The sequence below is a fragment of the Rhea pennata genome, chromosome 12, assembly GCF_028389875.1.
Source record: "Rhea pennata isolate bPtePen1 chromosome 12, bPtePen1.pri, whole genome shotgun sequence".
NCBI classification, from domain to species: Eukaryota; Metazoa; Chordata; class Aves; order Rheiformes; family Rheidae; genus Rhea; species Rhea pennata.
The window spans coordinates 18464618-18489890 of record NC_084674.1 but is presented as its reverse complement, the minus strand read 5'-3'; the positions used below and the strand labels follow the sequence as shown (position 1 = coordinate 18489890).

The window sequence follows — 25273 nt, the reverse complement described above, 5'->3', positions numbered from 1 at the left end:
CAATTCCCCCTGTATGATTTCAAAAATAACTAGTCTACTTTGAAAAAACACTTTCACAAAATAGTCCAGTTACAATGTTAATTTTTAGTTCTTTGTGATTTTTATCAGCATAGAAGTAGCCTAACACGTGCCAGAGAGGCTTGATCCTGAATTTTTTAACAGCAGTGGAAGGAAGTCTAATTTTCCTTCAGTAAGCGACTTAAAGTCAGATTTCCTGGAGGCAAGGAGATGCATCTTTATTTTGCAATAGGTTTTAGAGCAACAATCTCTCTCTCTCTGTCTCTCTCTCTCATACTCAGGAGCCGAAATATGATCTTCTGTCACCCAAAACACTGCTCATGCAAAAAGTACTGTGATAAAATGTGGCTTCTTTGCAACTAAAAAACACCAAAACAGCCTTCACACACCAGCACAAGTGTGACAAACCACTCTTTGAGATCTAATCATTTAAAGTTAGAGACAAGGTAGTTTGTTAGAAAAATCCCTATAATAATAGGGAGTTGTTGGCATTCAGGCTGGAGTTCAGAGAGAATATGACTGCAATATTACCATAAGAGAAAAATATCAGGCCATTTTTTTAAACTCTTTGTGGATTTAAAGATAAAATCTCAAGACTAACTTAAATTTTGCTAAGCTAAAACTTCTACTAAGAACAGATCACTCACTGATATCTTACCCAGATTTAAGGAAATAAGACCATCAAACAGAAACTTCATTTTCAAGATCTGAAATTCCCAAACAACATAACTATCTGCTTTCACTGGCACTAAAATGAAATTATCATATGCACACATGAATGTAAACTGCCACACACCTGAGATGGGACAACAGGCTTTTACATATTAAGCAACTCCATTCCATCTTTCTGCCATTAGGCTCACTTTTGGCTTAATGCTCTGAGCCGAACTTTAGCTTTGCTGTGAGTTGCCTTTATGACTACAAATAGGTAGATTTTCAGAAAGTGACTCTATGAAGCTGAATTCAGGAAAGCTGAGTATCCACTGTTACTCCTACCATTAGATACTACTGTTAGCATGTATAATGTTGGTCTTAATGTCTCTGTGCCTTAGTCACACAGCTCCTAGAACACAGGTAAAAACTCTGTGCCTTCCTTTTCTCTCTCATTTCCCAACAGATGCTTTGGTGATCAATGTATATAGCCAAGTATTTAAAGATGTTTCCCACAACAAAATGAGAGGTACCTTAGCTTCTTATCACCAAGAAGATAGCTATTAAACAATATATTAATACGTGGTGCTGCCTGCAATAGTGGGCCTATTCTGCCACCATGCTGGTACATGCAGTGTTACCAAAAGAAGAAACACCATGCACTAAGCTGCGCTTGTCCTTGTGTCTAAAAGCAGGGGGAGGAGGAGAAGAGGATGGCAATAACTGAGCAGGCAATTTTCCTGGCCTTTGCACACACACACACGAAAATGGAACTATAATATAAGCTGCTTCTTCCCCTATGGGCACAGACTACCTTAAAGGAAAAGAGGGATGGGGTAAGTGACTTTGGCCTCATTTTTCTTCTCCAGTGTCTGAGAATTCTTCTGTGATAAGAGGTAAACGTTGTCTGATGCATTCGTCCTTGAACGCCCAGGAACAGCAGGAGGTATTTTATTTGCTCATGTCTTTCTCCTCAGCTCTACAGTGACTATTTTCTGTTAGGTGAAGTTGAACACTGGCTGAGTTGGTATGTCACAAAAATGTGTTCTTTTCCCCCAAAAGAACCATTAGAGAAAGATCTGAGATACAGATTTGAAGAAAAGGTTGGGCAATTTAACTACAGTTTTAGGCATGCCACTGGCTGGCAAATGGCTTCTTGATCAGAGGATACACCAACCAAGATACCAAAGCAAAATTTATTTACTGAATCCGCAGTACCTTTCAGGAGGGTTTCGGAGTTAGGAGAAAAAAAAAAACAAAACAAAAAAAAACAAAACAAAACAAAACAAAAAAAACTATTTTCTTTCTTTCCAGGGAATCTAAATCTTTAGTTTATTTCCAAAGGTCTTCATCACAGTACAGTGATTTCTGTTTCTCAATATACATACAGCTTTAGCGAGTGAAGTTTTTCTGTGACAAAACCTTACATACAAGATTCTAGCAAAGTCACTGATCTGCACCTCTGAGAACATGGAAAGCTGTTACGGTTACTTAGGTTCCCAGGTCAGTAACTCTCTAACAAAAACAAGACGACAAAAGCTCACCAGTCCCCTCTACATGTCTGCTTAAAAAAAATAAAAGATTTATGCTTTTGAAACTAAAGTGGGGAAGAAGTGTTCTTTTAGAATAAAATTCTTGAAAATATTTGAGATTACTGAAAATATTTACTTGTGTGATTTTTTCAGGCTAGAGATCTGATATCCTTCTTAATGCATTGATTGCTAAGAAAAAATGAAAAACTATCAACTATGAATACAGTACCTCTATGAGAACTCATTAGTAAGCTTATGCTGCAATGTACTGATGTAGTCTACTCTAGAAATCACGTTCCTTCTCTGACAAAAAATCTGCAACATGAAGTGACTCTGATTTTATATACAGAAAGATATATACATTTGTAAACACACACGCTCACATGTTCTTGGTAGAGTAACTTTATTGTAATAGAATTTTTCACCTTCATTCGTGTGCATAAAAGTTGCTGTCTTTATGAGTTGCCCTTTGACTTTGTGAAGATTGTCAGTTTGGCAAATTTCAATTGTAGCTAAGAAATTGAGGTACTGAAGAGTTCTGAATACAAAGTAACGGTCACTTTTCAAGCTACATTGTAAGAACTGGGAATAAAAGGACCTGACAACAGAGCCTCTCCAGAAGGACAAGAAAAAAACCAAAAAGTACGATATGCTTAATTCTGTTTTCATTTTTCCAGAAATAACAACTAAAGCCTGCAAAAATTACAGTGGTTTTAAAAGCCAAATGAAATCACAGTCTTGCTCCCCATATTTGTCTTTCCCCAGAAAATACACAATGTCCCTCCAATGACAGTTACAGAAAAAAGCTTTCATGAGCGTCACATTTAATATTTGCTTACCTCTTAGATTCTTGACAAAATCTTCTAGCTTCATTTTGCGTTCTGGTTTCACATTTGGGCTGTACATATCTGTGTTTAACAGTATAATTGCAAAAGCTAGAATGAAGATGGTATCGGGATTTCTAAATTGTCTCACAACACCTGGATTGCAGATACAGTATCGTTGGCTGTAAAAAGCAAAGGCAGGTAGGACTGTCATCAGAGCTATGAACTACTATCCTACTACCATCAAGTGAATCAACGGCTACAATGCCGTTGTAGAAGCTGTAATTTGCATTCCATACATAAATTTAGTTTTCCACTCATGTAGTTTTGTAAGCCAATTCTAGAAAACAAAAGCCTTCCATATTCTGTTATATGCAAAATTTCACTTAGAACAGATCCTGAGCTATAGTAACTTCAGGATTTCATTTTTAATCAGTATTATCTACTGACACCAGGTAAGAATACAGTATTGATTTTAGATTGGTGCTGCAAGCTGATTTAAATCTCCTGCCCTGTAACTTGTGTTAGCATTAATAAGTTAATGCTCTTTATTCCACCACTGTTGTTTAATGAACAGCTTAATGAAAGGTTGACACAATATATACACAAACAGTTCTGTATTTTCATGTATATCAACTATTTTATGCAAATACATTCTATTAAGAGACATTCAAAAAATCTTTTTTCCCCATTAATGCCAGAAAGAACTTCTAATTGAGAAACCACGCTATGTTAATATGAACAACATACATGAACAGCACTAGCAAACAGAACTTCCTATTGTCTATTTAGCAGAAGTAGTACTGGCGACGTGCTGTACTTAAAACTGCATGTCACTCACAAGGACAGTGCAAATAAACAGGGATGTAACATAGAACTACTCAACTTCCCCAGTTTGACAGTTAGACAATAGCAAGTTTCTCGTGACTGAATAAATTATTTCAGCATCATACCTAAAAGCTTCAATGAGCCGTTCTACTTTCTGGGCCTCTCCTTGAACACGAATATGAGCCTGAAATTTCCTGAGTGCTTCATCCAGTTCCATTGTTGAGAAGTCCATCTCATCCACAACACAGCTAGGATAAAAACATATTGCCATTGGGTCTTTTCATTTCTAACAATAAGCTATTAAGGAGATTCTGAGATAAAAAAAGCCTTCAGTTCTCCTCCCCTTGCAGCAACATATCAATTCATGGAATTTTTAGAAACACACAGCAGCAATTGCAATAACTGCAGACAATCCATGAAGCAAGGACTGCAAAAAACAGACAAATGAAAAAGCATACATGAAAGCAGGCCCGTATTTATTTTTCAGCAGCAGAGCTGCTGGAATTACAAATGTCCGAGCCATGAGACGTGCCACTGCCATGAATAATTACTGGTTTTGTGCTTTCAATTACTACTCAGTGCTTGTAACAGTAATAAATAAAGCATTTAGTCTACTTGAAATACCAATGCGCAAACAGCCTGCAGCAACCAGAATAACCAGCACCAAATGGCTTTGGGTCTAGGAATGTTCTCACACGTCAAGGAAAAAAAATTATTCTTATTTTGGGACTCTATTATTGTAATTCTCATCTCCTTATCATTGCCATATTCTTCAGTTAACATTCATTGAGAAAGAACTATTTTCTTGCTCTGTGATGACAAATAATAAACAGGAACCAGTCTAACATAATGAACGATGGGAACTATGTCATTCTAATACTTTATTTTAAAGACTACTTTAAAATCAGAAGCTTACAAATTTCCTTTCTTTTAAACTTGGCTTTTAGTTTTTAAATAACCAGGCTTGAATCACTGCAAGTAACAACACTGCAATGCAGAAACCACTGAAAGAAAGCACAATCCAGTTTTAAAAGCTTTTTCTTAAATATATAGCCATACAATGATAAATAAGAGTAGTTCTAGCCTCCTCTAGTAACATTGCAGCTACCATAAATTAATTCTGAAGAAATTTATTCACTTCACTTTGTATTTTTTTCCTTTTATGTAAGTGCAAGTAAAAAGCAAGCGTGGCATTTCTCATGCTGTTTTCAATCCACACCTAAAAACAATCAGCTCTGCAATAAGTTCGCACTCTTCCTGTCTATTTTAAGTTCTCTAACACTCTCAAAAACTCTTTCCTCCTTCAGAAGGTGCAAAAGCACATGTGCAGACAAGTTGGAGTCAAACTGAAAACTGAAGTAATTAGTGCAAATAAAGACCTCCACAAACACGCCAGCTAGCAAATCGCCTATATGAGCTACAGAGACAGTAGATACACTGCCATGCTTAATGTTCTTAACTGGAACAAATAGTTTTCTCTAAATATTTTAAAATAGTAAACAAAATTTTTCTAGTGGGTATATAATGACCAAATTTGGGAACACAAGTTACTTTGGGTGGATCTATATAGCAAATGAAATGAAAGTAGTATGGGAAGGCACACTAATTTTGCTAATGGGGGTCATAATTACAAAGAAAATACGATTAAATAGACTTCAGCCACTGCAGGAGATTCAGCATATGTATGTACCCTCGATAAATCCACCCACGCTGAATGACCACATCTGTGCTATTACAGCTATGTCTCCCAGGCAAAAAAAAGAGTAAGAGGCAGCTGGGCTTCACCACTTCTACACGGGCAGTTAATTGGAAGCTCTTCCTGAGACCTATCCCCTACTTACCATTTTTCCACAAAACTTGGGCAAGAATAGTCTAACACACCATTTGGTAAGTCAACTACAACTGCCTTAATTGTACCATTTTCCTGAACTCTTACAGAGTATTGTGTAGTGGAAAGAACTGAAATGAGGAAGTCCTGAAAAGAACCAGTGGTTTAAAGGAACATCCTCTTAAAATAAAGCAGCTTCCTTTTCCAGTCTACTTTTTATGTAAAGTTTAAAAATATACGACCAAACTGCTGGAAGTCTAATTTGCTACTTTGAATTTCTATTTTTTAGAACAGTTTATCTAATCTTTTGGAAAAAGAACAGTTTGCATAGGTCTTGTCAACAGATGCCTCTACACATTGAAATCCCTTCTTATCTAACATCTGAGCCACTTAATAAATGGTTCTGAAATGGTAATAATTAGTTTTGTGCTCCGTTACTGATGAAGCCTTATGCTGCATATAATATTATTTTGTTTCATTCAGTGAATTATTACAGAGCTTGTGGAAGGAAAAAGGCTTCTAACAGACATACTCTACCCCAGTGAAATTAAAACATAAATTTAGAATAAATTTACATGACTGCAGAGAATATAAGTCTTTATAAGTATCCTGCTGAACCAGTATCAGGAAAATAGTAACTCAGGAGGAAAGTGAAGAAATAAATATAGGTTTACGCGTGTTTTCTTTGTTAACCCATGTTTTTCCCTTCCTTTAGAAAAATATTCACAAGTTATGAACAAAATATTCAGAGAACATTACCAACATTAGCTTGATGAAACATCTTACCTGAATATTAAAATATGCTTGCCTCCTCCCCCCCGTACAATACTCACTCTAACACATCCCGGTTGAACTGTTTTTGCCGATTTCCCAAAAATTCTCCAATCATCTGTCTGCTGAGACCTTTCCTTTGCAGGAGAAAGTGGGCAACACCAACCGGAGTGTCTGGCACAAAACCTCGCTCAATTAGGTACTGGACTCCTTTTTCAGGTTTTCTGGGGAGAAATGAAAATGTAACACCATTTATTTCTACCACTGGACCTGAAGACATCTGTTTTTTCCTTGAGACTTTACAATGATTTTGCAAATCCCATTTGACTGACTTAAAAGCTGGGCAAGTATAGTTTTAAAATCAATATAACCATACCGTAGAGCATACTGTTCTCTTTTAACAGCATATCAGCTTTGTACCAGATCTTCATGTGTTTTTACACATTTCCCTGCCCCATAACCCTTCCGAAGAGAGGCTTTGTATGTGAGCAGCTTAAGGCATGAAAGTCAGAACACTTGGCAGTGCAGAAGCCAGGGCCCCCAAGAGCCACCCAAGGCCCCTGTGGCTGGAAGAGATGTACCTTGCACAAACACTCCCCCCCTCCCCCCTCCCAACTGCAAACCCAAACCAGAAACATCACCGCCACCTCACCCCTGTGCTCAAAACCTAAACTTACTGAACAAGGAAGTATTTAAAACGGCATAACTTGAGAGCTGAGATACAGAAAACAAGAGAAGAAACTTTGAAGTAAGTCATGTGAAAAGAAGCAATTACATAGGGGAGCTCCCATCTTGGTCTTTTTTTCTTGTCCCTTACCCCCACCCTCAGCCCCAGATTTAGCACCTCAGAGAAGCACCTTCCTATTTGCTGGGGTATTTACATCCCTTCATACATCCCCTCCAGATTTAGCTGTAATCATTTAAAAATCTCTCTTAAAAACAAAACAAACAAACAAACAAACAAACAAAAAAAACCCAGCTACTTTAAGCAGTGTACATTTGGGGTGGGAGGGCGAGTGAGGTTTTTGGCAATAAAATCTACTGTTTAAAATCGCAAATGCTGCTTATATTTTAAAATGACACAAATATCATCTCACAGCATGTGTTGCACACTGTGTTTTCAAACTCTGTGACACAACAGATATCCAAAATTTCTTTTAACACTATTTAAGGAATATCTTTACAGAGCCAGTAATTTCATCACCATCTTTATTTTGTAAGAGACTATACTACAAAGTCCACCCTCAAAAGCAAATGGTTTGTACCATGCTGGATGAGCTAAAAGAAATTTTCTTTCTTTAGGCAAGCAAAATCAATTGCAAAGGACAAGGGGACCTTACTATTTTTATACAAGTTTGATCATGTAACCATAACCCTTCCTCTGTATTTTCTGAATTGAAAATAACATTGCTAAATACCTCACCATTCAGTTCTTACACTCTTTTATGTTACTTAATAGGGTGTTAAGAGTGTAGTAGTGTGTTAGATTGATCAGAGAAATTTATGCAAATTAATGGAGTTCTCAAATCTCAATCTCTTATTAGGCTTTGTAGCTCTTTTCATCTGAAATAGAAAGTAACTTTATGTGTGTCATTTTAAGTACAACCTTGCAAAATGATCTCCTCCTTACTCTAAAACTACCTTCATTCTTAACAGTATTAAGTGCTATATTCAAATGATTTTTCATTTGGATTTCAGAATTTTTCATATTTCTAAATTTAAATTGATACCATCAAACAAAAACAGGATTACTTTTCCCCTCCTTGTTAGTAAATTAAATTTGCCCATACAATTCTTAGTGATGCAAACCTAAGAATTTCCATCAAGACAGAAAATACAGACCAGTATCAAAAAGCTCAACTTGATCCAAAGATCACCCTTACCTGAAATAGAGAATGCTGAATCATTATTTATTATACTGCACCACAGCTTTAATTCTTACCTATTCCATTCCAAAAGCCTGAACATTTGACATCATCATAAAGGGCCACAGGACTTGTTTGGGGCCAGTTCCTGCGGAGTTGTATCATTTTACCCAACTCAGAGGGTCTGATTTTTCACAAGACACTCCGCTTCTGGTTCTGCAGTATGAAATCCCTTTAGTCAAATTAGCTTCATATGAGACTAGGTAAGTCTCCAAAACAGACTTAAGAATCCATTTAGCTACTGGAAGCCAAAGACTCTTTTTCCTTCTATTCTTCTTCATGCTTAAATAAAACAGCATTAGGTTATGCAGTCTAGGATCATTTGGAAGTAGCCCTATTTGTTGGAGAAGTTGTAATAGCAAAGAAATACCTGAAAACACTAAACTGTAATAACATGAAAGCAATACTTCAAACTCTAAACTGTAAGAATGAAGACCACCATTTCCTTACCTGGTAAATCAAACTGTGGTTGCAGTACCATTAACTTCATCAAAGCAACAAACCAGCAGAGAAGCTAATCAAGTTAACTTCATTTCTTATTAATTCCTGGCCTTATCTAATGAATTTACCAAATAAAAGCTCAGAAAACTAGCATCCTACTATTTTGAAATCTATTCACCAAAAACTAACTCCGAACACTAAACCCAGAAAATAAAACTGACCTCTACTAAAGAGCCTTTGCTAAAAATACCGAACCCAAGAATTAAAGGGTTTATCTAGCAAATTCCCACTACCTCTTGAGATGAGAACAGAAACTTCCTTTAATATTACTTGCATCTTTCTTCGGAGGTTCTGACAGTCACTGTTAAAACTGGGATGAAGGACTTCTGAGAAAAAGCAATTGCAGGATAATTGTTCTTAATGACAGAGCCCGAGGCTTCTGGTCGTCTTCAGGCACCTCTCCCCCAGTAATGATAGCCTACAGGGTAGTACCGGCTGACGGGCAGCTAAAGGGAAAGCAGCCAGAAGAAGCTGGTACCAGTTTGAAGTTGTTAGGGTTTCATTGGTTCAGCAAGTCACAGCCTACAAGTTTTTCATTTTCCTGTTACCAAAACAAATACTATCTGCTTCTCAGGAGAATTCTGAAGATTTTGAAGGTTACACAAGGATTTTCACAAATGAAGGTTCTGTGACTACAGCTAGGTATTAGGTATTAAAGGAAGAGAAAATTTCTTATCCAGTGAGTATCTCTTTAGCTTCCCATTTTGTTCATTAATGCTCATTTTGGTCTCTGTTTTGGAAGTCCCTAATTTGCCAATGAAATTATCTTCACACTTGTAGTTTTGATTACCTGAAACTTCAGTCATTCAATATTTTAAACCAGAAATTTATATGTAATATGAACTGATTTTTTTTCAAATAGCTTCTTGGGACAACAGTCTCCTTGCATCTGCTTGCAACTAGGAAGATTCAGGGGATTTTATTGCTGTTTTGGGCTCTCCTCAGCCCTCCACAGATTGGCATTATCTTATGCAACAGGAGAAGTATTTAATAGAGCCATGTGAGCTTATAAGAGCATCCTGAATTGCTGAGCTTCTAATGGAATTTTACTTAAAACATCAAGTTAACAACAGTTTAAGAGAAAAACACATATAAGGATGCCCTCTCCCTCTCCTGTAGTATAAGAAATACTTTCCATCTTTGGGATTTCAGAGTAACCGATGAACTAAGCAACTCCACGGAAATTTAAGTCACCTTCCTTCCCTCAACAACTGTACATCTCAAATATTGGTAAATATGAAAAAGTTGCCTCCTAGATGTACTGAGAGAGCAAATAGATTGTGGTGTTGGCTACCAGAAAATCACCTGTTCCTTCTCAATGAAAGGCAAAAAATACCACGTAGCTGACAGATCTGGCTTCTAGGAGGGCGGGTTTTAAAAGACAAAAGACAAGTGGGGGTTCTGGTGCTGGCAAAAGCAGCTGTTTTTAGTTGGACACATTTTCTTTTTTATCGAACCTTAATTTTCCCAAAGTTGGGTAGGATCGGGTGAGGGGACATGACAAGAGTCTTGACATGAAATGGGATGACAGGAGGATAGAGGTTACCCCCCCTTCCACCTACTCAGCTGGGAGAGTAGGCTGTTTTTTACCTACAACTTAGTCTCTTGTGATTAGGCAAATTCCCTCTGACGGCTTGTTAATTACACCTACAATAACGCGAACACCAGCTGTCTATAAAAAGCAACAGTGGAACCTGCATAAGCAGAATACTCTGATTCACATTCTAATTAGCTAATTTTAAAATACTCTCTCTAAAGCTAGCATCTTGCATATCTGATAATATGCACATTTACAGGACTTCTCGTATTTACAGGATTGCTACAATGCACTCACTTCCAAAACAAAGCTAAAAATATCTATCTCAAAAAAAAATGTGTTGAAAAGTATCTACTGAAAAGAAGAAGGAAAAAAACCCCAAATCAACAGACATAAAAAGAAGTGGAAAAGATTTAAACAAGAGATTTTTCAGATGTCACAAAAGGGCTAAGGAAATTACCTGAAACTGATTTAAAAAGACCTTTAGGATGGCTTAAAGCAACATTTAGGTGAAAAACAATTGGTGAAGAAAGTCACCCAAACTTCAAAATAACTGATTGAAACAGCACATTTTAATAAGCATACTTCTTAGATTGTACTGTTCATATCCAATTAAAAGTTTGTTTTAATGTCTTTCTGAGATCCTGCAGCAATTTTTGAAAACTGAAAGCTTTATAAGGAAGTAGATTACAGGAACAAAGACTGCAACAGAATTACACACAAAGACAATAATAAAAAAAAAAAAAGAAAGAAAGAAAGCGGTCCTCAAGCCCCAAGAAAACAGTAAATTCCTGCACATTATTTGTTTCCTTTACTTCCTAAAATTGTTTACACAGAGGTATCTAGAAAATTCAAAACGTGTAATACTATCTAGAAGGAAGTAGCTTATTTATTTGGCAAGTTCTGCATGCATTCTGCATGTATAAATTCAGTGGAAGGTCATATAACGTGCTGACATTTGTGTAGGTCTCAACAGAGCAGCTGTTTGTTAGGGGAGCTTTTACAGCTTGTGAAGCTGACGAAAGAGTTCTGGCTTTTTTGGAGGGGGGGAGGTAAGCAAATTGAATCTTGATAAGCCACAAAAAAGTCAGTATATTTAGGACTTCTGCTAATGAAACTGATGTTCTAGGCTCTTCTAAAAAATGAACTCTCCTTTGGAAAGTACAAGAAATGGGAGAGAAGAACAGAACAATAAACAGGGAACACCAAAGTCTGTACATTCCCAATAGAAATATCACGTATTTACAAAAGGGAAAAAAGAAGGTTTTTTAGCGGACTAAAACCCACAAGTATCTTTATAAAGCAAAAATCACATTCCTAATGTGCTTATTGCCATGAACGAATCAGTAAGGAGTGAAGCGATCCTAACCTCTGTAACGCTGAGCGCACCAGCATTTGTTTTACCTGGTTTGAGGAACCAGCGGCAATCTCATGATACCAAGTATTTCACTGATTTAAACCACAGGGAAATTTGGCCCACAAGTCATCAATCCACTAAGACAATCACCAACCAGTGGTTGCAGAAAATCTTATTTACAGTGATTAAAAAAAAAAAAGTCCTAGAGTTCCACGAATTACTAAACATGGACTCTCAAAAGCATGCAACTCCAGTCACCAGCTGGGCATTTCTTCTGCTTGAATTCTGTTTTCAGAGGTGCTCTTGACATCAGCCAGTGTTTGTGAAACACTAGTGCAGAGCAAGGCATGGGAAGACGCAAGGTAGGCAAGAAAGGCAGAGTCAGGAGCAGACATGCACGCAGGTACAGGTGTCGCCAAAAACACGGCATGCATAGAAAGATGCCATACCCTGCCGCTGTTGGACATAAAGTAATACCAGATTCTAAGTTAGGCACATGTGGGCTAACATGGCTTTGTGTTATCTGAATATTCAAACTGCTTTTTTAAAAAAATTGTAGGAATTTTTGGCCAAAACATTGTGACGAAATTTGAAAAGTAAATTTGGCAGCTGGTAATGAAGAGATCAGCAGAAACCTAGCATTTACAGGTATCTGCCTGACTTAACGGTAAGGCCCGTCTTACTGCAAAAGAAATTAAACTGTAGTTTGGTCAGCACTTCAATGTCAGTGCCTGCACTCGCTGCTCTGTTCTCTCATTCCCATTGCTGATTTAGGACTTCCTGACAAGTTGAACTACAAGAAAAACTGGCTTGGGTTGTTTTCTTATTTGTTGGGAGTGTTTTTGTGTTTGTTTTGTTTTTTAAATCCAGACAAGCTCCCCAGGTAGCTGTGCCATCAGCTGCACCACTGCAGCCACGGTGTGGCTGAGACACCTACCCCTGCAACGGCCAAGAGCGAGAACAGCCTGCACCGCCTCCCAAAGCAACGCACTGCCAAACCACGCGGCAAAGGCGGGCAAACCTTCCCCGCTGCTGACTTCCTAAACACGTAAAGCTTACACACGTCCAAAACCACGCTAAATCTTTGTGTTTCCTTTTAGATGTTCAAACAACAGAGCTGTAAAATAGCAGCATTAATAAACGAGTGAGCACAGAAAGCAGCTTGCCCAAATCCACCTTTCCAACATCCAGCAATGCCAAAAGTAGCTGTGGAGACAAAATACGGTTTTATTCACACAGTGTAAATAACCACAAACATCCTTTTCTTAGTCATTTGAGTCAGTGGGGATAAAGCTAGCCTGACTCAAAATCAGGAATGTAGAGAAGCATTTAGGAAGAAATTCAATACTCCTGAATGGCCTATGTATGTATGTTTTTTAGCTTCTCCTCTACATTTAGGCACACACACACCCCGCTCAAAGGACTTAAGTGGAGAGAACCTGAAAACAAGCAGACCAGAGCTACAGAGCGTGCTTAGAGGCTGTCTCACCGCAAACAGAAATGGTTCATAAACACGCTGCTGCGTGGGAAATCTTTTCAGGTTGGGGGTGGAGAAACCAACGCAGCTACAACACCAGCCCTCTCCACAGAAAAATACATCTCTCCAATTGTGGTTAGAGACCCCATTCTGAAAATATTTACAGTTCTCACAAAACAAAGCATTAGTTTGACATTGAAATCTAGTAAAATCTTGCATCAGGGACACTTTTTTAATAGAATCTAAGATTTCTCTTAGTATGATTCAAAAAGTCAAAGTTTTTTTTGTTTTTTTAAAATAAATATTCAAGGTGGCAATAAGATGACCTGAATATTCTCCTGTCTTGGCAAGGAGCTAAATTTAGTTTCCATGGTTGTACTTTACTTTTGCTGAACACCCTACTGTGGCAGCAAAGAAGCCATGGAAATCGCTAAGCCTATTCTAAACCTTCTGTGAAAGAAGAAAAAATCCACAGCCTTAAAATTAAAAGGCTACCCAAACTGGTGCCAAAACAGCTTGTCAAAGTTCATTCAACAACACAGCAAGGCAAGAAGAGGACTGAAAAAGTAGAAAAACTGGCTGGAAAATCTGTTCTGTGTCTTCCTAGTGTTACATAAACTATTCTACCGAAGAGAAAGAAGTAGGCATGAATTGGCATCTTCTGGTAACTAAACTGAGACCCATGGTCAGGAAAATAAGCAAATAAATTGCATATTTCTCATAGCTTCTCTGCATCTCCTGGATTCAGGGAGACAGTTGTCAGTATTTGGGCAGGATATCCACAGTTTATTGTGAAAGGTTTCTCCCCACTAAGTTATTAAATATTAATCTTCTTAGGAACTTGCCTACACTCATGCAAGACAAACAGAACACCATAAAAGACAGTCACACCTGGGAATGCCACAGCTTACTTCCAATTGCAGTAAATTGTCTAGTGTAGTATCTGCTTAGTTAAAGTTCATTTATATCTCTTCACTCAAAATATATCTACTAGGAAGCAATCTCAGTGCCCAGTGTTATTCAGTGTTATTTCACGTGAGAGGGAGATAAAGAGAAGAATCTCTGCAGGCATTTTTTTCCCCAGAAAATTGGATAAATCATCTACCTAAACAGTTCTACCATTACTTTCCATGTGAACAAGTAGTTTCTTTATGTTAGATGATAAAGTGCTACAAAATCATATATATAATGACTGCTACTGAATGTTCAGGCTTGTCTGAAAAGTTATCATCTGATTCAGATTTGATTACAAAATTGTTTGGAGTGTAGCCTGTAGTTATAGGGTCCAAGCAGATTATGACAGGGTTATTCCAATAAAAGGAGAAATAGTTTAAAACTACTCCAGAAATATGATTCTTCTGTAAGAGAAGCATCAGGCTCGAGGACCAAAGCAGACAGTGCATTCAGGAGGCTCATAAGGCATACCCCAAGCAACTGCAAGGCAGTAGCTGTACATGTCCGGGCTAGCAAAAACAACTCCAGTCCTCACACTGTAGCGATTCTTGTGGCTCTTTATTTTCCTCCCTTGGTGGTGGACAGATGGAGCTATTTTGCCTCCTCTTGCCTTCTTACAAGAAGGAAGGAAGGATTTTACTGAAATAAGTGGACCAACACACTCTTCTTGGATTTTCTCACCTGCTCTGATCCCATTGCTACTCTGCATTTTTCAAACAGTAGAAAAAAGTTTGTAATGTGCAGCAGAACTAAACATACTTCACTTGGAGAAAAGAGCACACAGCAAAGCTGCAGACTCTCTTCAGAAGCATTTGCTTTCAAATTTACCCAGCTGTAGTCAGAAATGAGAAACTAATATGACTACATCCTTAAAATTGAGAAACAGTTCCTCTACTGTCCCTGCCCAAATGTCTCTCTCCACACCCTCACCCTGAGTTACACACAATAGAAACATTTTAGCTTTGGTTTCTGCAACTGCTGACTGCAAATCTGAAAATACTGACAATCATGTTTAAAGGGGATCCAAAATTGTCAATGCAAAATGTTGAAGGTTTTCACATTTTTCATCTATAGATCCACCAAACGGCAGTTCAGTAGACAGCTGGTTATTATTAAACAGGAGATAAGAGGTGGTGCTGTCTTCCCTTTTCCTTAAACCTGCTCCCAAAGGTCTCTACGCAGCCTTCCCAACTCACTATTCACACTGCTCTCAGCACGCCTGCAAAGGCAGCTGGCCACATTTTTCACTCTCAAGATCTGGTCACTTGAGATTTGAAGGGAGAAGAAAACGAACTAAAATTCTGGCTAGAAGAGCCACATGAGCTGCTCCGCCGCCCAAGCCCACCGGCCCGTGCAGGCGGTTACCCGCTGCCGCGCGGCTCTGCCCTGCGCCGGCGGGCGGGCGCTGCCAGACGCGCCGCGCAGCCCCGCACGCCGCAGCGTGCCCTGAACGCCCACGGGCGGGCGGAGCTGCTGAGGGCAGACGAGGCAACGCCGCTCGCGCCGTCGCAGGGACGCTCGCGCACAGCTCGTGCTGCCTGCACACCGCCGTTCAAAGGCTGGGTTTGTGTGCAACGCTTGGTCAGGCTCACACTCCCTTCTAATGACCACAAGGGGAATACTTATGCCCATACCTGAAACCAGCACCTAAATATAGCACTGGCTGAATTCTCACAGTTACACGTCAGCTGTTTTTTGGGCAAGACACTATGGATGCTAACCAAAGCATTCATTTTAGAAAAACGTGGGGAAAGAAAGGAAAGGGTCATCAGGGAGAAAAACATAAACATGTACAGAACAAAACCTACAGCTTTTTTTTCTCTGGGTGTTCTCACACTTGCAGCTAAACATTTTTAGAAATAATGAGAGTCATACTACAAACATTCTTCTCTTCTTACTTAACCCCTCTGCATGTTAGAGGACAAACTACATGGAGTGCTTTGATTTTAATTTTCGTTGGAACTGTCTGTGGCTGATGTCCAGATGTTGTAACAACAGTAAAGTCTCTTTCAGGATACGCTGAATATTTCAGGGCTAGCAAACAGCTCCCCGTTACAAAATCCTAAACAAGTCTCCTGTCTTTCCTTCCCTTTTCTTCTTCTGTAGAATCCTCCCCAAAAAAATCACACAAGAAATATGATTTGCAAAGATAGCAGAGGTCAACTGACAACACTAAAGAACTGAGAAGTGTTCAAAGCTAAAGAAAACAGTTTGATTTACACCTTCTGCCTCCCACCTGATACACTCTTACAAAGTCTAAGACCATCAGAAATTTTTTACAATAAGCTTTCAACTTAAAATTCTAGGGAGGGCAGTCTAAAAATACGTATTTTCAGATCAAATATTACAATGCTGAATGGATAACACAAGAGCTGACAAAAAGCTAACACTGAAAGCATGCTCAGCATCTTAATCAAGTAAAATTTCTGAGGCATATAATACATGTAAATGGAAGAACATCAGACTAGTAGGCTTATTACAGTATTTAAGCTAGTAGCTATTTGCAAAACAATTTTCTAAATATGATATGGAAACAATTTTTTTTAACATCATATGGCCACTTTTTATTTTCAAATGGAGAACAGTTTCACAGAACTTTCTGAACGTAACCTTCAATCTATATCTACAAATAAATGACGGAAACTATATACATCTATCAAACAGTTAAAGGTCTATGGAAAAGCTGATGACAAACATTTCACAAATATTACATTCTGATCTGTCAAATTTTCAGCAAGAATTTATCCAGGAGTTGTAATTCACAATATCCTCTTTGGTATAATCCCATCTGCACTTAGCAAAAGACAAATTCCTCTTCTATCTGCTTAGTAAAATAAAGAAACGGTTAATATTCCAGCAACTCTAGGCATGTTTTTATCAGTCTGTACTTGGAAATAATATCCAAGTCATACCACTAAAGATTTTTAAACTTTAAATAAAATCACCTCCCTCATGCAAAAAATGAAGATGGTAAGGCTTTCAAGGCTTGGAGGTCAAAATATGATGCATCATTGCATAGCACAAATACATACTCAAACCCTTCTAGCCCTGTCAAGAAATCCTTTGAGAGAACGATGGAAGAGTGGGAATTCTGATAATAGCCTTTTTTTAAGGAAGCTACAGAAAACTCCTTAAAACAGATAAGCTGTAATGGACAGGAGACAAACAGGGAACTGTTTTCCACATGTCACTACCTTTTCCAGAAATAAAAGAGGACAAAAAAGGGGAAGACATCTGGGAAACTTAAATGTTGTTTTACTGTAAAAATATTTATAGCCTAGCCTCTGTTCTAGTACCGTGCTACAGAGTTACACTCATTTACCTCTAAGACTTAGACGCAACGTTAGACTGTAAAACCTTCAAAATACCACACAAAAACCCCCTCTTCAAAAGAATTATGCAAGGGCATAACAAAAAGCAGAATGGTACAAGAAAGGTAGTACATTGGCCATATTTCACAGTCTGTTTTCATGGGCAATGTCAGAAACTTGCAAGGGCAAGAACCCCAGTAAGACTGGCTAAAATAGAAAAAAATTAAAACACCATACGAATACTGACAGATGAGAGGACACTTCCAGTGCCTTCCAATGTCTTGTATCCCAAGGGAGATACCACATACGATCCCAGGCCCTGCTAGATTAACAAATGAATCTGAGAAACACAAACTTTTATCTCCTGTATTGTGTAACTCCGGGTGCAGTTGCTACATAACACTCCAGGGTTGCCCAAGTTGTGCTGAGAACGCTTTATTAATGAAGAATGGGGGTACGTACGTATGGCCCACTGCCGAATAACCACTCTGGTCTACGCTGTCCGACTGGGGGCGTCACGCTTCAGTCCGAGGAGACAGGAATTGGGGACAGCACTGCCAACAAACGCTACCCAGCTACTCACGCACCTCACAGACACAAATAACTGGAAGGGCGCCAGACTTGCTGCCACCATACGGGAGCAAGAGGGGAAAGGGATCTGGCAATACAGCTCTTCTTACATGTGCAAAGCACAGCACAGAATTAGGACGTGCTGCTACCGACAGCAAATTTGACCCAAAGGCAGGACGTGTTTCTTCAGACTGTCAAGATTAAACCATCCAGTCCTATTTAACCTACTGGAACTATCAGCGCACCAGTAGCAGAACAGACCCAGAATATCCTACCATATTGGGCTGCAGTAACTGGTAAACCCATTTTTTTTCCAGACTGCAGTCAAAACAAACATGAGAACAAAATCACAGGCCACCATTCCCCCCCTCCCCCCTTTTTTTAGCAGTGGTCAAAAACCCTCCTGAAACCTTGTTTACAAGCAAACCAGTCTCAAAGGCTGGATTTGCGTACGCAGGGTTGGGATCCTGCAAAATAAACTCTTCTAGGTAGTGTTTTCCTCCTGCTTGCAAGGAAAGAATGGCTTCTACAGTCATTTCTCTCAGACCACATCCCTTTCGGAGTATGCTGAAGAGAATGCCTAATGCAACACAGCTGGCCTCACCAGGCTTCCCTGGGAGCTCCCGTACTTCGGGCACGTACCTGCAGCCCTCCCCTTATGAACGCAGTGAATGTACACACAACCTGCCAGCCTACTGGCAGGGGATGTTCACTATCGCCATTCAAAACCTGAGTACGTACGGGAGCTGCTGTAATTTCTTCTGCAGAAATTGTTCTGTTTTGGTGACAGTGGAGGTTCTGCTGGAGCAGATACCACAGAACATCTTTAAAAAAAATGCATTTTTACAATCAACACTAAGTTGATTGTAAAATCAATACATTTTTACAATCAATCCCAAGTTGACTGCCAAGTTAGTTTGAAACAAATTCTATGATCAAGTGGTAGAACTGATTAAAAATGGTATCCACTTTATCTGGAGTTTTCTTCTTTGCTGTCCTGTATTATCCACTCTCCAATGATGTTTGCGCTACAAATATTTTGTTATGTCACTAATGCTTTGTTTTTCTAATATAAAGATGGCAATTAGGTGAACCAGCCATGCTAGAACCAGCCATGCTTAACTTTTCTTCCATCCATTACCAGCTATTCTACTAAAGGACCTCTAGTCAGAAAAGTGCACTTCAGCTTTCGAAAATTATTATTGTGAAAGGAAAGCCAGAAAAATCAGGAAGCACCTCCTGAAATTTCAACAGTGGTAAGGGATAGTGACTTGCCACGTGTTTTAAAACCCTACTCTTTCAACACTCCTAGTGAACTAAGCAAAAATATTTTCTCTACATGTTTTCTCTGAAGTCAAACATTTACTTTCTTCAGTTCTAAATTTTTTGTATTTCAACCAAGTTTCATACACCAGAAAGAAATGAAATGGTTATTTGTTAATTAAGGCTTCGAATTCCTAATTTGTGAGAAAGATTTCAAAGACACAATAGAATTTACATGAACCTCTTGTAAAAGAGGGCTTTAAAATGTCCTCTGCTATATATAAACTTTTAGAAAAATCTTCACTTCTCAAACAGGTAGCTCGCAAAGCTGCTGCTTTTCAGTTCTGTGCAGAGTCCTTCCACACGGGTGGAGCGCACATCCCCTCAGGAACCCACTGCGGAGAGCCGTACCCCTCCCTCAATCTACCATCACAAATGTGTCACGGAGACATCCCAGTGATTTTGCTGCACTGGAGAGTAGATTAAAAAAGTATCCCATCGCACTGTGGGCGTACACCTGGCCACACGATGGGAAGTGCAAGCAGTCTGCAACACAGCACAGAACGCAGAAGCACCATTCTCATACAAGATGCTGGGCAGCTGCACTTTGGCCACATCATGGCGGAGACCGAGAAGATGGGACTGATTTGGAAACCATCCATTTGACCTTCAGGCCAGTCTGGCACATGTGTAACAATGAACTTCAGGTTAGACTATCTTCCTTTTCGTTGTCTTACATGCGAAATAGCAGACTTCAAAGGAACTAGCATCTTGGTGTGACTTACTTTTCAAGAAACATTTAGACACAAACTATGACATTTCTCATATGCTGAGAATGATGGGCTAATTTATATTTTTCGCATACTGCACAGAAATTAATTGAAATTAAAACAACTTTGCAGAAAAGGTTCTTCATATTGAAGAAACCACCACCTGTAAATCCCTTCATGTGCCCCAAAACAATCTCTGTCTCTAGTTACCTCAAAAATGCAATTTAATCCCACTTATATACTCTCACATTCTCCTTCTGCACTTTAAGACTAAAGCTTTGGAAGTTTTCCCAGCTACCTTTTTGAAAGAGTACAGATATACACTCTGTCAGATTCTGCAACAGTTTAATACCTGACACAGCAAAGGGGGAAATATGGCTATTAATGAAATATCACAGTCTCTGTGGATTTGAAGAGCCACAATTAAAAGCAAAATACATGGGCTAATGGAGGACTGTCTGAGCTCTCACCAGAATCAGAGCGACTCAGCAGAAGGTATTGAGAACCTTCAGTTCTATATCAACACCGAAGACAAAACAGGCTGAGGGGACTGAAAAACACAGCAGAAGATCATGTACGGAGCTGCTGCCTGGAGCTCTGTGCAGCGATATGTTTTAGAATTCACTGCTCAAACTACAAGAAGTCATCTCCCACCTATTTAAAAGCTATAACAATATATATATATATATATTTAAAAGTCTGTTCTCCAGCATTCAAGTCAATGCAGCAAGCTATCTCAGATGTACTTCAAAGAGCAGTCCCCTCTGTTCTATTTTTGATGTTTATTTTTCACACACAGCCTTCTACTGATATGACTGGGAAATATCTGACAATTTCCAATGCTCATTCATCTCTGCATGTTGCTTGAGCACTTTTTCCATTCACCCTTTTTCCTCCACCTTCTGCAATTTACTCAAAAGACTGTATTATCAACCCTCAAGTTCACTGATCATAGACTGCTTAAGTCTTAATTACTACACAAATAATGAGCAAACACTAAGTATTTTAAACACCAGCCAGACAGTACCAGCCCCTTCTCCCTCCACCAAAGGATGTCAGTTTTCAAATATCCTAAAAAAGCAAACCACCACACCTTCCTGCCTAGTCTATTTCATGAGCACAAGAGTTTGCAAAGATCCTTTGACTTACAATTGGTTAAAGACTCCTAAAAGGCCTACTAACTTCTTTTACAAAGATTTAAAAATAAACTTGAAAGCTTTTTTACAGCCTAACTTGCCTGATGCATGCTTAGCATTGTAATGCATAATCTCATGTTAAGGCAACAAAAGAATTATTGTATTATTTCCAAAGTTACAACATATTTATTATATGAAGAACCACTGACCTATTAATTCAAACAAAACAAATCACAGAACTGTTAGCTAAAAAGAAGGGCTGAACTTCAGCTGTAGAAAATTGTGAGGCAAGGTCTATGGCAACACACTATGAAATATCTCCTAGCTTTTCAGAAACAGTTTTCATAGATTCTTAAATAGTCTGCAGAGAATTTTAAAAACTTCTACAAACAACACTGCGAGCTGCCAACTCTATTTTGAAGAAAAATATTAAATGGATGTTGTCACTTGCCACCTCTCATCCGAGTGTTCTGAGCAGCTTTATAAGCACTAGTGCCAGAGCAGGTCTGAGGAGGCAGTTAGATGATGCCTGTGCTAGAGGCAGGGACGCCGGCCGGTCAGGCTTCTGAGAATTCCAGTGCCAAGCACCGACCCATCCTTACTTTAGGATTGTGATATTTCAGATGAAATGTGTGCAACTCCAGTAATGCGAATACACAATTTCAGACGTGTATTGTTTGCTACCCTCTGTCATAATATTCATGGTTTTCTACAGCCATGCAGTAATGTCAAAAGTATTTCAATAAAATATAAAGCAGCTCAAGAAAGTTACTTTATAGAAATTTTAAACTCCATAAATGGGAAAATTAATAGACCTGGACAGAAACACATATTCTTTGACAATACTGTATTTAAAATTTTTGGCATAGTATATTTGGTGCACTGTTTTTTAGTACCCAAGTTTTGATGAAATCTACTGAACAAATTTCAGGTTCTGCTTAAGTTAAACAGGAAAAGTCATCTCACATTGCTTGTTATTTTTAATGCCCATATAACAAGCTTTCCACACCTACGTGACTAGGGCAGGAAAAAATGTTGAATCTAGTCTATTGAATCTACAAACACCAAAAATAGGTCAGAACGAAAGAAAAAATTTTCAACAAGAAAGGATCCGATCCTTTTAAATAGTTTACTATAATACAAAGTTGCTTTTTTCCCCTCTGAAGCAGATTAACTGTGAAGATATCTACTTTACTTGAAAGTCCCTCTAACATGAACGGTCACCACCAGCAGGCAAAGAAGTTGTTCGACCTAATGGCCCATTGCCATGTTTGTCTATTCTGATCTTCAAGAAAGTTCTTTTCTTTTTTTTAAGTGTTACTTTTTTAAACATCTCCCACATCTCCACTAAAAGAACGCATTTTTTTTTTCTTTCTTTCTTTTACAGAAAAGCCAATGTCAGGCCACAGTCTTACTTACCTGACACAAGTTAAACATTCTTTGTCCAGTGGCTGCAATTCTACCAAACACAAGGAGAAGGAGGAAACACTGTACACTTACTTGTTAAAAAGGTTCAGTCCAATTCTATAATGGCGTTTCCTGATAACATCATTACTGAAAGCAGGGGAATCCCAGCTGTTACGAGTTTCTTTGTGGTACGTTTGTTTGCTCAAGGTTTGTTCCCTTAGGCTGTCTCTAGAAGAAGATTCTGAGCTGCAATTTATTGTATCATTAGAGTTGGAAGTGCTGTTGATGCTGTCATTATCTCCATCTGAATAATCAGACTCCGATTTGCTTTGCCTGTTTGCTGTGCCATTAATAGCCAAATGACTATCTATAGGCCTAGGCCTGTGTCTTGCCTCCTGTTCCTCTCGGGATATAATCTTGGCAGGAATACTATGAGGAATGTGTTTCGGGCTTCCTTGTTGACTAGTGATTCCTCGATCATACGCATTTTGCCTCTTTAATGAACCTCTCTCTGAGCGATCACTCAAGTCCACTGAACTGTCACTGGGTGGCTCGATAGTTAGCAATGGCAGATGATCCATTCTCATCCTCTGTTCCTGACATTCCAGTGAAGGGGTGCTCCTGCAGCTTGTATCAGTGTCTATTTTATCATCTTTGTGGGTCATGGACCAGTACTCTTGAGAAGAGTTCACTGATCGGAGCCTCAAATCAGATTCTGTGCTGGGGGGTCTGTCCACTGACTGGGAAAGGGGGAGGGGTGGGGATAACTCTTCCTCATCAATATATAATGTAACATCACTATATGATGCTGTCATCTCATCAAGCTTCCTGTGATCCACATTATGGACTGCTGGTTTAGTTTGAGTACAACTTTCTCTTTCTATTTCACGACTTCTGACTTGATCTGGAGTCTGGACTTCATCAGAATGAAGACTCCGGCAATTTAGTGCATCATCAATGGACTCTGCAAGAGATTTCACCTGCCTGGAAAAAGCATCCTCCAGTTCTGTTATAGCGTCTGCAAAATCAGTAGATGCTGCTGGAGACTTCATTGTGGCTGACTCTCCAAGGTCACCACACTCAGATTGTACCAGGGATCCTAGCTTTGACCCATCATTTGTAACAGAAACTTGTTTTCCTTCAAAATAAGAACTGTGGACTTTCTCAGGTCCTTCAAAGGAAAACTGCATTCTCATATTGGAGAGTACAATGCGTCTTGACATGCGATTTTCAGACATAGAACTTCTAAGACGTTCAAAATTTTTGTTCATCTGATACTGGCGAAAAGCTGTTTGTATAGTACGAGCAGCATGTCTAGTTATGAGACGGCCTCCATATTTCCGTTCTAGCATTTCCACCTATAAAAAAGAAGAAATACAATTGCTTTGTAACTCGATAGATTATAACACGGCAAATATCTTCAAAATGCAAAAAAAGATTTTAAGATAATTTTCAAGAACTTTTCATGTTTTTATTTTTGTAATTACATTCAACATTACTAGTATATCCAATTAATAAAATGAATATGCAAAATAAATAACAGTATAAATGCTATAAATTTAACCTAGAGAAAATTACATGTCAATAACTTTGGAATACTACTACTAAGTAGATTTTTTCAAACATTTCCTTCCAAAATACGAAGGATATCACTTATCTGAAATCGCTGAACCAGATGAATACCTAGTTTTAGTTCCTAAATACCCATGACAAATCAGTATGTGTAGTATGACCCATACAAAATGCCAGTTCTCTGGCAGCTTTTTTGCTTATACACATGCAACTTTCATAACACTTAAACAACTCAAATGCCATTTCTCCACTCTCCCAAATCCAGGTAACTTTTTCCATCAGTCACTATGTTTCAGTTACATGCACACACACCTCGTACTTGAAGGACCTCTCTAATCAACTGTTAAGTTCAGATATTAATGCACAGAGGGCTTTTTTCTCCATTCTGCAGTTACATGCTACTAAAAATATTCTCTAACCCATTGGGTCTACCATTTGGGCGCAGTTGCACAAGGTTTTTTTCTTCAGTGCTGCCGCAAGGCTCAGTAGCTCCCATTCCTCTTCCACATTAAAAATGATCTTTTGGGCTGGGTTGTTTTTAAATTTGAATCACTGATCTTCTTTTGTATCCAGTTGCATAAACTCTTATGCACAGTTACTGACATAACCGAGGAAGCTAGCTGCTCAGAACAGGACTACTGCTAAAGAAATGCCCCTCTGACTGTATCTTGAAACTTAGTCCAACCAAATGCAAAAACCTATGACAGATCTCTGAGCTTGAAATCTGTAATTCTCTGAATAATTTTATAGGCTGTCTTTAACATGTCATTTAGTCTTTCGTCCTAAAGTGGGGGTTATACTACATGTTGCCCGAAGACGAAATGACGTAACTTGTATGGCATTCTCATTATTAAAAGAAAAGAGCAGAGAAGAGAAGAAACAATTAAGAACTATCACAACCCTGCCACTTCTGTCATACATCTGCTACCACTTCTATCAGTAGTATACATTAGGTCACATGTGGGTAATGCATTGTAAGAGATTATTCTGCTGGACTAATCTCAAAACAAACTATGGATTACTCATTAATTTAGTTGCCCT

The 25273-nt window shown here is 38.7% G+C and overlaps 1 protein-coding gene across 8 annotated transcripts in view; it reads right to left on the bottom strand.

The window, feature by feature from the left end:
- The window catches only part of IQSEC1 (IQ motif and Sec7 domain ArfGEF 1), a 328601-nt gene that overhangs the window by 25833 nt on the left and 277495 nt on the right, over positions 1-25273 (bottom strand). For all 8 annotated transcript variants that reach the window (XM_062586053.1, XM_062586054.1, XM_062586055.1 and 5 more), the window contains 4 exons: positions 22754-24018; positions 6515-6676; positions 3979-4101; positions 3041-3207 (listed from right to left, as the gene is read on the bottom strand). In XM_062586053.1, the coding sequence (XP_062442037.1) occupies positions 3041-3207; positions 3979-4101; positions 6515-6676; positions 22754-24018 (1717 nt within the window). The remainder of the gene's footprint in view (positions 1-3040; positions 3208-3978; positions 4102-6514; positions 6677-22753; positions 24019-25273) is intronic.